Below are 12648 nucleotides of genomic sequence, written 5' to 3'. Positions count from 1 at the left end.
AACCGGATCGTCCACGTCGCCAGTCAGCTTAGCCAGCTAGCTGCATGTAAACGTGCATCGCTCCGTGAGTTCGTTGGTAGTATCAGGGGCTTAGCCGGTATCTCAGAATCATGGTTAAAAAAATAGTATTTGTTCACCCTGACTTAGGCATTGGTGGGGCCGAGAGACTTATTGTCGATGCTGGATTAGCGTTGAAACAGCAAGGGTTTGAAGTTAAAATGTTTACTGCCCATCACGACCCGAAACACTGTTTTTCGGAGACCAAAGATGGCACCTTAAGTGTAGTTGCAGTCGGGGATTGGCTTCCTCGAAGTCTGTTCGGCCTCTGCTATGCGCTATGTGCCTATATTCGCATGATATATGTTGCATTGTACCTTACAATGTTTAGTGGTGAAAACTATGATGTTGTTATATGCGACCAAATATCCGCATGCATTCCATTTTTAAAGTTAAAATCAGGAAAGGTAAGGACAGGTTGTTTACAATATACTCTGGCCCATTGTATTGAGCATTAGGCCTAGGTAAATTATTGAAAGATTTGTGTTTAAAATTTCCTGTATTTAATTACAGCGCATATTAAATAATTATGTGTCATACTTTATAAGGCCAAATCTTTTTATTTGGCCTTTTTATTATTCCCAATCAATGTAAACGGTAATGTAACCTCGTTTTTATTGAGGGTGAAAAGAGGACTACATATTTCTAAGGCCAAGCATATTACTAATTACATACTTCAATGATAAAATAACAGGATTAAGCAATGCATTGTGGCTTATGAAAAGAAAAGTTTCTTTTGCAATATTACACAAACAACTAATTAAAGACAATGAATGTTTGACAGTAAATACAGCAAACAATCATTTTTTAAATGTGATTTATTTTTGCAGATTTTATTCTATTGCCACTTTCCTGATCAGTTACTTTCCATTAGAAAATCATTGTTAAAGAAGTTATACAGAGGACCAATAGACTGGATAGAAGAAATGACAACTGGCATGGCTGATTGTATATTAGTTAATAGTAAATTCACAGGTACTACTTCGTGAATTCATTTCAGCTGCTTTTAATCAATTTAATAGCTCTAGTAAATCATACAAATCCATTTAAGAAACTTTTATTAGGCAGTTACCCCTTACATATTATGCTCAGTTTCATCTGAAAATTCACACTCTCCTGATTTTGAATTTTTGTTTATGATTATTAATACAGTATTATACTTCTTAGTTTAAACTGTTGAAATCGAAATTACCATATCTTCCGGCCCACAATTAAATTTTTGATAATTAAATTGTGATAATGTATAGAACATTTCTGTATTTACGATTCGTATTTGTCATTTTAGCTGGAACATTTAAGAAAACTTTCAAGAGGCTACAACATATAGAACCAAAAGTTCTATATCCGTCACTAAACTTTACAGCATTTGATAATGTTAAGTCACCATCGGAGGATCTGTTTCCACGTAATGCAGAAGTGCTATTCCTGTCAATCAACCGCTATGAGAGAAAGAAGAATCTTGGCCTAGCTATTCTAGGATTAGGTAAGCTAATGGTGTATTTAAAAAGCTACAAATGTCTACACAAACTAAAGCTTCGTCTACACTTTTTGTGACAAAAAAATGTCATATCACTACCATATTTGGTCAAACTAGTTTGATAAACTGAATGTAAATTTTTATATAGTTTTGGGCCCTCTTTAATATGAATTTTCTCTGTATACTTAATTGTTTTATCATATTTTGATTTTAACATAATGTCAACATATTTTCTATAATCTTGTTTATCATGTGTGCAATATGTGGGTTCTCCCCACAAAAGAGAAAACAAAAATAGTTTGATAGTGTAAAATGTAGTGCTTTAGAATGGTTGGCAAGACATTTAAATAATACTATAGAGAAGATTTTTATTGTTGGTCATATGGTTCAACTCCTGTAATGAAATTTTTACGAAAAGTCTCCTCTTAATAGAGGTGTCGTCTGAATAGGTGTGGCCAAAAGCAAGGGTTCTAGCGCATGTCTCAACATCATTAATGTCATTATACACCTAACTACAAAATTAAACATGGTAAAATAGGAGTTAAACAAGTAATAATCATTTATTAACATTTCAGTATCACAATCATAGCTATTTAATTACTTAAAAAATAAAATTATTTCAATTACAGCTGAGCTGAAGAAAATCGTTTCAGAGAGTGATTGGAAAAAGGTACATCTTGTAATGGCAGGCGGCTATGATGAACGAGTTACTGAAAACAAAGAGCATTATCTTGAGTTACGAGCACTTGTTGAAAAATATCAACTTTCTAAAAATGTTACCTTCCTACGATCATTTACTGATGCAGAAAAATGTCAATTATTAAACTCGTGCTCATGTTTGTTATATACGCCCAGTAACGAGCATTTTGGTATTGTTCCGATTGAAGCCATGTACATGAGTAGGCCAGTTATTGCAGTGAATAGTGGCGGACCACTAGAAACCATAGTGGACGGTAAAACTGGTTATTTGTGCCCACCTGAGGCCGAAGAGTTTGCCGTTGCGATGGAGCAATTTGTAAGTGATCTCACAAAGACAAAGAGCCTAGGAGATGCTGGTCATACAAGGGTTCTTAACGAGTTTTCATTCCAATCTTTTACAGTTCAGCTTTGCAATGTTGTAGATCAACTTATTCAGTCATCTTCAACAGGCTTTAAACTATCTTACTCAATTATAAGAACTTGTTTTATTTTGTTGGCAAGTATTTTCACATTCTTTGCAATTAGAGATATGCTACATTTATAATATTTTTGACAGAAATATAATTGTAAATATATAGTTTATAATAAACTAAATGTAAACTTGTTAACACAGACTCTTAAGCTTTGAATATATATATATATTTTTTGGACAATTTCATTCATTATACTGGGCGACCTCTTCAGTACAGAGGGCCTAGTATAGGACTATGATCAGCACAGTACACACTGTCAGATGATCCCCTACTCCTTTCGGTAATGTATGGACACAGGACCAATGGCTTTACGGGGGCTTTACACTCCAATTTGAAGAGCATGGCAATGAGAGATCTTCCCTGCTTTCATCTTTCCTAGCACAGACAGATCTCAATGCAGTCTGATAATATGGCAGAGAATTACAGAGTTGCTGTTGTGTAGCGAAAATGCAAAGCTCTCTTAACATGTATAAACTGCCAGTTTAAAATTAACATTACCTAATAAACATGGACTGTATGTGTGAAAATGAAGGTACACAAACATTATAGTTTGATAACAATGGTGTTTACTCAACAAATGAAACTGAAACATTATACAAAATGTACAATATTTTATTTAGTAAAATAGTTTATCATAAGCCAAGCATGTTAAAATGATACAGTAATACTATGTTTAGAAAATGTTGACATAATAAGCTTTGCTATTTTTAGAGATTATTATAAACAAATGATAGCTTTTTATAGTATTTTTGAGAGCATACTGTACCTGATTACTGAGACAAGTAGGATTATTTAATAGTTTAATAGTCACTTGCTATCCAAAATAAATTACAGAAAATTTAATTAATTGTAATCACTTTATGGTTCATAATTACACCTAAACTATTTTGAATCATCAGCTTAGTTTTTAGATTTATTATTTACACTTTTGGCAGCATGTCAATTAAAACCAATATTGTTCCATATTAATAACAATACGGTATTATTAAACTAAGTTCCAAGTTTCTGTTTCTTGCTTGTAGTAGGTTCATCACTTTCTTCTTCATCAGATACCTCCTGGAATATAGGCGTTGGCTGAGACCTGTAAGAAATAGAAACAAAAAATAATATATAAATTAAAATACAGTAGTTGTATGTATGATCTGAAATAAAAAAAAGCAATGCAATAAATATATTAACAGTAAATTACCAATTGTTTTTAGTTTTGTTACTGCTTCCTGAAGTGTTTTTATTTTTTGTGTGTAATTGTATAGCAAGATATTTAAAGAGGCAGAAATGAGAATGACAAAAGGCTGCTTCAAACGAGCATTTCTAGCATATATCCAAACAATTACTGCTGTGTATAGCAGGTTTGTGTAAAATAATTTAAAAACAAGTGGAGTTGGCTTCGTGGGGAGTGGAGTTGTGGCTTGGTGGTTTTGATGCTTGGCTACCAATCCAAGGGTCCTGACATATGTCAGGTTTTTTTCTAATGACAAATTACAACTCCACTACCAAAAACTTGTAATAAGACTTTGACTTTGTTTATGTAGAGCATATTGTGTATGTGTTTGTCTTGTGAACGGGATTGCCACCTTTAAGTAGGATAGTGAATGAATTCGCTTATGGTTACACTTGGCAATTTGCCTACATATATATATATATATAAAACATTCTTACTTGGCATATGCAGGTGCAATCCAGTAAGGATTCTCAGCTGCTTCTTTAGCATGCTTCAGTATAGCTTCTCTTGGATTGCTATCATCAAATTTATTTACAGCTATCATCTTGGAAACATACGATGAAAGCGTTCTACCGCCCTCAATTACCCGACCACCCGTACCTGACGAAAATAAATAAGATATATCATTCAACTATAATGTTTGTTTAACTGTAACTCTTATTGTTTAACTGTAACATCTATTGTTTAACTATCCTCTTATTGTTTGAATGTAAAAGTTATTGTTTAAATGTACTATGATAAATTCACAATAAAGACAGAAATAATAAACACTTGTTTAACTATAACACTTATTGATTAACTGTAACACTTATTGATTAACTGTAACACTTATTGATTAACTGTAACACTTATTGATTAACTGTAACACTTATTGTTTAACTGTAACACTTATTGATTAACTGTAACACTTATTGATTAACTGTAACACTTATTGATTAACTGTAACACTTATTGATTAACTGTAACACTTATTGATTAACTGTAACACTTATTGTTTAACTGTAACACTTATTGATTAACTGTAACACTTATTGATTAACTGTAACACTTATTGATTAACTGTAACACTTATTGATTAACTGTAACACTTATTGATTAACTGTAACACTTATTGATTAACTGTAACACTTATTGTTTAACTGTAAAGGCTCTGTAACATATGACAACAACATTGCCTATATTAATCCAATGCTTGGGCAAAACGTATTGCCAAATCCCATTAAAAGCAGTGGATATTTGTGAATACAACATTTATCCTTGACCCTACAGAACCATGTATAAAATACGACAGTTTACCTTCTGTGAGTGGAGCCTCTGGTTTTCTTGATTTCACAGGGTCCATTCTATCTTTCAATCCTTTCTTATAAGCTGTACCAATGGAAGAGTCATTGCGATACATTCTCAATGTGTGAGCTGCAATATAAAATTTAACATATTTATACTGTATGGCACAAACATAAACAAAAAGTAAACACACATGAAATAAAGTATTGAAAGTATAATAATAAGTTGCTCTACAATCATGGAACCAGCCACACGAGAAACCATTGTAATGCTCTACCTATATAGTGGTGAATACTGTAGCTCCAAGCTTTAACAGAACACAATTATATAACAAATCCCACTAAGATTTATACTAGTAGTTTGTTCAAGTTCTGTACAAAGTGAAAAGCAATAGTTACTCACGAGTGATAACATGCTGATTGGCTACAAACTCCAGTTCCTTCACCTTTCTCTTCTTCTTAACAAGACATAGTTTAGCTCCTCTATATTTCAAATGATATTTATAAAAATATTACTAACATTCTTAAAAATGATATAAATTTATAAACAATCTTTTATGCACAGCTATAATGAAACCTTGTTTAAAATCGTATGCCGACTGTTTTTTTAAAGTATGTATCCATGATACCAATTAAGGGTGACACAATCACATACAATACTTCACAAAGACTGAATACGTTTGCGCCCTATGATTTAGACATAGATTTATACTTAATTGAGGCCATTAATAGGGAAGATTATGACATAAATATGCTGTGCCATATTAGGAATAATGTTAAAATTGTACAAATTTAGAGATAACTAACTTAATTGGGATGAACCCATGTTAGACAAAAAAAGAGATAACTAACTTATGACTTTTATCTGGATGATAGTACATCTTGACCTGTCCATTAGCACATCCAACTACAATTTGATTTAACTTTGGATGCCATAAACATCGTACAACACTCTGAAAAAAACAAAACCAACAAATTACAATCACTAATGTGTTTACCGTAAACCTGACTTTAATAGTGTTAATTCTTTTCTTGTTTTATTTTGTTGTTGTTTATATATATTATTACATTTTACATTCAATTGTATTTTCAAATACTCACAGAATTTGTGACTTGTATTTCCGAGACCTTATCAAAAGTGTCTTTATCATAGAACAACAGCTTGCCATAACCTTCATCCTTGCGAACTGAAATCCCTGTAATGAGCATCTTGTTGTCTGGGCTAAACATGCAGTCAGTCCTGTATGCAAACAAATTAACATAATTGACATAAGGTAAGATAATGTAAGTCCTGTATTCATTTCTGAACGTAGGGAAATGAGCTCATTTTACTAAGCCTCGGGATTATGTGGTAGGGTGGCCAGTTCCTTTTCACGTCGGCTTAACATTTATCTATGTTAATTTCTTTTACATAAAAAAGAAATGCTTCACAAAACAGAATAAAAATCGGAAAAATGTTTTGATAACTTGCATAAATGCATTGAAAACAATTTTCTGAACACTTCTATATCTCTTACTAAATAAAAAAAATTAAATACTAATGTAAACACACTAACGTAACAAAAATCAACAATTAATGTACACATTTCTGTCTATATATACATTTTAATGTTTACTTACATTGTATAAAAGCTACTGAGATCAGTTGCAACATTCACAGGTTTCCTAAAATTCCTGATGTCCCATAATTTCAAAGTATCATCACCTGTCCAATGACGCAGAAATGTAAATTTACCAAGAATAAGAACGATCACAGAACAAATTAGCAGTGGAGACATAACATTGATATCATCACAACTTAATAATTCCCAATCCCCCTGAGGTGGAAATGAAGAAATTTTAAATATACCCACCTCCTCTTGAACCCAACAAATTGTGATCAAAGGAAAATGTAAGACAACTGGTATCTGTTCCAACTCCATGAGCTGTCGGACATTGTAATGATGGTCTAATCTTAAAAATAAAAAGTAAAAACAATTGTATATAAAAAAAGGGAAAAAAAAGAATTCTCTGAAGACCCCAAATCTGACCATAGCATAGTATAGAAAACATCAATATAAAATAAATAGAAATACATGCAAATGTAAGACAACTGGTATCTGTTCCAACTCCATGAGCTGTCGGACATTGTAATGATGGTCTAATCTTAAAAATAAAAAGTAAAAACAATTGTATATAAAAAAAGGGAAAAAAAAGAACTCTCTGAAGACCAAAAACCAGACTATAGCTTAGAAAACATCAATATAAAATAAATAGAACATCTCAAATTTTAAAATACGTCCAAAAAAAAAAAAAATAAATAAATAAAAAGGCAGGATTTGTTGGCTTATTTTACAATTCATTCAATTTCTACTTACAAACTGTTTTTGTACATCCCACAACTGAATAGAGCCATCACGACAAGCTCCTCCTATCAATTTACCATCTCTACTATACACGCAGCAGGTTGGTACCGTTTTCTTGCCATTTCGTCCTTTAAATTTAATAACTTGCATCTGTTTGTGTGCTTGATTAAAATCCCACTTTCTTACAGTTCTTTGATTCATGCAAAATAGAAATCAAGAGATTTCAAGAAATTTATCTTTTTGAAGATTAAAGAATTATATATATCCTTGCAATTTGGTTGGAGGATTAAATGCTGTACACCACCTGGACTATGTAACAAATTGGTAATATTTGCCATGCATTTCTGGTTATAGAGATTTGGATCGATGGCACACTCAATGCATATTTAGTCAATAGATCTATGCAAGTATTATATAAAACATATAAATAATATATTCATTTGTTTAAATAAATTAATAAATGTTTGGTTAAAGGATGATCATTTCAAAAGACAGTAGAACCCTCTATAGGAACAACCCCTATTCAGGGGACACCCCAATTACGGGTACATTTTTGGGCTAGGGGTACTACTGTAGTTCCAATCATTGTGTGTCTTGTGTGTGAAAAAAAACTCACCCATGAAAAAAACTTACCCATCGTCAGAACATGTAATAAATTCTTCTTTGACCCGTGGATTCCAGCATCCTCCATGTAACATTGCTATATGACCCTACAGAATTAACAAAATGTTAGTTCATTTTCACAAGGACAGAAAATAAACTGCAACCAACAATCTTCATTCAGTCTGACGTGTCCCAATGTATCCACTATCAGCAATATACAGTAAACTTATTTGACAAAGCAGTTTAAGCCTGTTAAACAAATAAATAAAACACATGCACTGGGAATATGGAATTATGCAGGCCTTGTCTTTTGAAAATGATAGGTGTGCTACAAATTGCAATCCTCAATACATTTAGGGATGCTGTAGGTGTGCTGTTTGTATTTTGGTGTGTAGAAGTTTGCCAAATTTAAGCGTGTTGTAAATCGCCCCCTCAAGGGCAGTTTAGGAGTGTGTTAGGCGAGTGATCGCACTCACTAGCCTTAAAAGACAAGGCCTGATTATGATTAACTTCTTAAAATGTCCTATTTACCTTTGTGTTTACCATGTCCACAATGTACCTGTCACCACTGACACATTCCATCACCTCAAATCCATCCCTGTCAATTACTTTTGCTTGTGCATTTCCAGCAACTACTAATATACAATCACCAGTCATACTGTACTGTAATGTTTTTATGTGGTGACTATTTAAAACAAAAATAAACAAAAACTTATTTATTTGTTGTTGGGGTACTGAAAATAAATACCTTATATTATACATTCTATTATTAGTCCGGAAGAAAGTAAAAATTATAGTATAATCACTCTGTAGGACATCCCAATTCAAGGGACACCTCTATTAAGGGAACATCTTCCTGTGAAGCAAACAAGAGCAATAGATGACTATACAGCGGACACCCTATTAAGGGGACACTTTGTTGGCTTAAATTTGACTAAATAAAAAGAAATAAACTTTAGTCCATGATAGTACATTTGTAGTACTATTGTTAGAAATCTGATGAAGTACTAAAGGTCAGACAGCTATACTTACCATTCACACGGTTGTATTGACCGAAATGATTTTAGTGAAGAATCCATTCCAGCAAAGTCCCAAAATTTGACATTGTAGTCGTAACTGCCGGATACTAACCGAGATCCTGATGGATCCAGCCCCACAGCTGAAACCTTTAATGATAATAAAGACAATTTTGCAACACATGTTACACCGTGACAAGCTAGCATGTGAAAGCATTGTATAAGAGATATCTATGTACAGATTTGTTACATTTGTGTGAAATCAGGTTGTTTCATAGTAGCTACACAGTTTTCAAAATCACTACAGTATGCAAGAGTAAGACAAAGATGCATATATATGGCAATCTATGCATTTATCCAGACTAAAGGTTTATTATATATCTACCATTAAAAGTGGCATTTTTAATTAGTTTTGTGGTAACATTTATTTTGTGTTAAATCACATATAAGCATTGACATTGTATACTATATTATACTTACTGGTTTAACCCCATGTTCTAGTTGAATTTCATGTGATGAAGGTATCTTGTCATTCAAATTCTGTCAAACATATAATTCAAAATAAATTATATTACAAAACAACATGATTTATGGATTTATTAATGTACAGTATTCACTTTAAATTTCTTTTCATATCAGAGGTTACATACACAGTATATTCATAGTACTGTATAACAAAATCAAAAGAGCTCTAAGTAACTGTACAATATATTTTGATCTCAATAGAAATCGTATGCATACAAAAGACGACTCCATCTTAAGGTCTTAGAGCATAATAAATCATATCAATCAATTACTAAAGCTCTATCTACACTATCAAACTTTATGTGACAAAAAATGTGATGTGCCTAAATATGGTAATGATATGATGTCATCTTGATGATGTCACATTTTTTTTTCACATAAAGTTTGATAGTGTAGACAGAGCTTAAAGATGTATTGTCCCTTGAAACACAAAAAAATGAAGATCGAAATATTCTAAATTTAAATTGGCCATATCAAATCAACCAAGTAAGCGCGTTGCATTATGAGATATGTTGATCGAAAACTTTGACTGGAAGTCAAAGTTATTTTTTGGACCAAAAAAATGTCTGTATTTCAGTTAAATGATTTTTTTTTCGACAAATTTTTGGTGAAAGTTAATAACTATTATGATACTTCAAAATGACCGACTTTTTTTCGAAATCTTTTTTTTTTTTTTTGGAATTTGACAAAGAACCAAGCATTGTACTGTACTAGGATTCATGAACGATCATGTAATGATAGGAGAATGGCAAACCAATGGCAAAAAATGTGCATTTTATTTAAAACAAACCTCTTCATCTTCATCAGACTCTTCTCCATCATCAGAATCTGATTCAGCATCTTCATGTTTACCGTCCTTAAAACCTGGTGGCAGTGGTGGGCCTAAAATTAAAAAAAATACATTTTTTTTTAACTTTGAAAAAGCTCCCAAAAAACAACTGTAATTCAACTGCACTACCATAAATGCAAGTTGTATGCCACACTATCAAACTTTATGTGACAAAAAAATGTGATGTTCCCATATATGGATATGATCATGATATCACTACCATATTTGGGCATATCACTACTATATTTTTTTGTCAAACTAGTTTGATATTGTAGACATTGAAATTTAAGTTGGTCACCAACCAATTAGATCATCCTCCTCCTCTTTCTCCTCACTGTCTTCATTAATTTTCTGTTTTTCTAACTCATTCGCAACTTGTGCTGATTTTTCTTCATCCCGAATCTTATTGGCTTCTTGAGCAGCTCGTTTTGTTTCTTCAAACATAGCCATTACATTAAATGTTCTTGCCTTTTTTCCTAGAAAATATGTAGTGATGATTACTGTATTAAGTGTAGTGGTAATGCAATATGACATGAAATAATATAATAAAAATTACTTTGCCAGTGTACAGTCAAATTTCAGCCAAAGTGTAAGTTTGTTTAAAGAATTTTGTAAATAATAAAATGTACATTTGTTTTTGTGGGGAGTATCAAATTAGAGATTTTTAATATTTCAAATAATAAATATGTCTTCGCTCTGGAGTCGTTTTTGTTTTGTAAAATTTGTTTTAGATGTGTTATTTTTGGATGTTGTTTATTACCAAAGCCCTGAAATCCCATCATCTCTGCCATTTTTTCTGAACTATTTGAGAAGTCTTCTACATCTGTTGTTGATTGTTGGGAGATTTTATGATCAGTAGGCCTACTGGTTTCACGGCCTTCTTGGGTGTTTGATTTGGCTTTTAATTTTAGTTGGTTTAACCTGGCTTCTGTAAATGAATAAAAAAAACCCCAACATTATTAATAATGTACATTTATTTTCATTCTTCGAGGAATAACATTTAGTATCTTTGCCCACCTGGGCCTAGAAAAGTATGTAGAGTCTTACCAGGCCATTGAGATCTCCCAACCCTAGCTAGGGGTACCTAGCGTGGCTAGGCCCAGCCAGTTAACGGCCTGCCTGCCTACCTACTAGCCTAGTAGATCCTACTCGCTAGGCAGTGTGTATAGTAGTAGGCCTAGGCCTAGCATATATCTATTGTATAACACTAGCTAGGCCTAGTTAAATACATAAATTAAAAGGAAACAACCTCTCAACCGCCTTCTCTCTGCTGCATCTTCTTCGTCTGACATCTTCTTTGTTACTTTATTGTTTTCGAGGTTTCACAAAGTAGATGAAATAAAAATCAGAAATCATCCAAACGTATCCGATTTGTTTTTCGCAGAACAAGTGGAGTGTCTATTCGTACGGTTGCGGGTTCTACAATGTTAGGATTCAATTTTGCTACTTTATCACTTCTTCCGCACAGACCATGGATGCACAGACTTTTAATTTGAATTACATTATTATTATAGGCTTATATTTAAACAAAAATTAATTGCGTGTCCTATAACCAACGTTTTTTATTTAATTGTTTAGTGGACAAACGATAATGAGTCAATTTGCTAGCTAATTCCACATCTTGTTAAATTTTATTTTTAATTATAGGGCTATATTTAAATAATAATTAATTTCGTTTACTATAATCAAAGTTTATCATTTTAGTTGAGAAAAAAAAGAAACTGAAGAAAACAAAGACAGCGGCCAAAAAAATTGTAACTTATACGACTTTATCCACCATTGAATTATTAATATGGCTTATAAAAAATAGAACACTGTCACATTACTTCGTGCCATTGCATTGGATGTGCCAAAGTAAATAGTCACATAGGCTTTATGTCTATAATAATATTCAAAAGAACATGCTACACAATTAGTGACGTTACAATTACTAAAAAAAATTGCAATCAAATGGTTTGGGCGGCTACGAGATGGGAACCGATGATATTATAAACGGATTTGTAATTTATAGGCATATATAATTTTATTAGCAACTTTGATCGCCCAATATATATTGCGGTTAAAAATAGGCCTATGTGTAAACGATGATATAAGGAAACGTTGCCTATTAACGCTACTT

The 12648-nt window shown here is 32.4% G+C and overlaps 2 protein-coding genes across 2 annotated transcripts; one reads left to right on the top strand and one right to left on the bottom strand.

Annotated features, from left to right (window-relative positions):
* Nucleotides 1-3265, top strand: LOC144844453 (alpha-1,3/1,6-mannosyltransferase ALG2-like). Its single transcript, XM_078701381.1, has 4 exons — nt 1-464; nt 888-1032; nt 1343-1540; nt 2164-3265. Exons 1-4 carry the CDS (start codon nt 111-113, stop codon nt 2775-2777), a joined length of 1311 nt encoding a protein of 436 aa, XP_078557507.1. The 5' UTR covers nt 1-110; the 3' UTR covers nt 2778-3265.
* A 32-nt stretch (nt 3266-3297) lies between these two features.
* Nucleotides 3298-11910, bottom strand: LOC144844442 (WD repeat-containing protein 70-like). The gene is made up of 17 exons (XM_078701358.1): nt 11779-11910; nt 11290-11457; nt 10832-11005; nt 10491-10582; nt 9656-9715; nt 9192-9325; nt 8691-8844; nt 8190-8266; nt 7569-7746; nt 7065-7164; nt 6832-6916; nt 6313-6451; nt 6064-6164; nt 5615-5694; nt 5225-5341; nt 4366-4528; nt 3298-3787 (listed from the first exon to the last, which is right to left on the bottom strand). The coding sequence occupies exons 1-17, from the start codon at nt 11819-11821 to the stop codon at nt 3697-3699; spliced, it is 1956 nt and encodes a 651-aa protein (XP_078557484.1). The 5' UTR covers nt 11822-11910; the 3' UTR covers nt 3298-3696.
* Nucleotides 11911-12648: the final 738 nt, after the last annotated feature.

The sequence above is a fragment of the Antedon bifida genome, chromosome 6, assembly GCF_963402885.1.
Source record: "Antedon bifida chromosome 6, ecAntBifi1.1, whole genome shotgun sequence".
Classification (NCBI taxonomy): Eukaryota; Metazoa; Echinodermata; class Crinoidea; order Comatulida; family Antedonidae; genus Antedon; species Antedon bifida.
The sequence above is the reverse complement of the archived record's forward strand: the minus strand, read 5'-3'. Positions and strand labels throughout refer to the sequence as shown.

Bases quoted from the DNA above. Each gene is read 5' to 3' on its own strand.
- LOC144844442 (XM_078701358.1), bottom strand. From the start codon at position 11,821: ATGTCAGACGAAGAAGATGCAGCAGAGAGAAGGCGGTTGAGAG. The intron at 8,845-9,191 runs GTAAGTATAGCT...TGTTTTAAATAG, and splicing joins TCAATACAACCGTGTGAATG to TCACCACATAAAAACATTAC. The intron at 6,452-6,831 runs GTAAGTAAACAT...GTTTGCATACAG, and splicing joins CTCAGTAGCTTTTATACAAT to GACTGACTGCATGTTTAGCC.
- LOC144844453 (XM_078701381.1), top strand. From the start codon at position 111: ATGGTTAAAAAAATAGTATTTGTTCACCCTGACTTAGGCATTGGTGGG. The intron at 465-887 runs GTAAGGACAGGT...TTATTTTTGCAG, and splicing joins TAAAGTTAAAATCAGGAAAG to ATTTTATTCTATTGCCACTT. The intron at 1,541-2,163 runs GTAAGCTAATGG...TTTCAATTACAG, and splicing joins CCTAGCTATTCTAGGATTAG to CTGAGCTGAAGAAAATCGTT.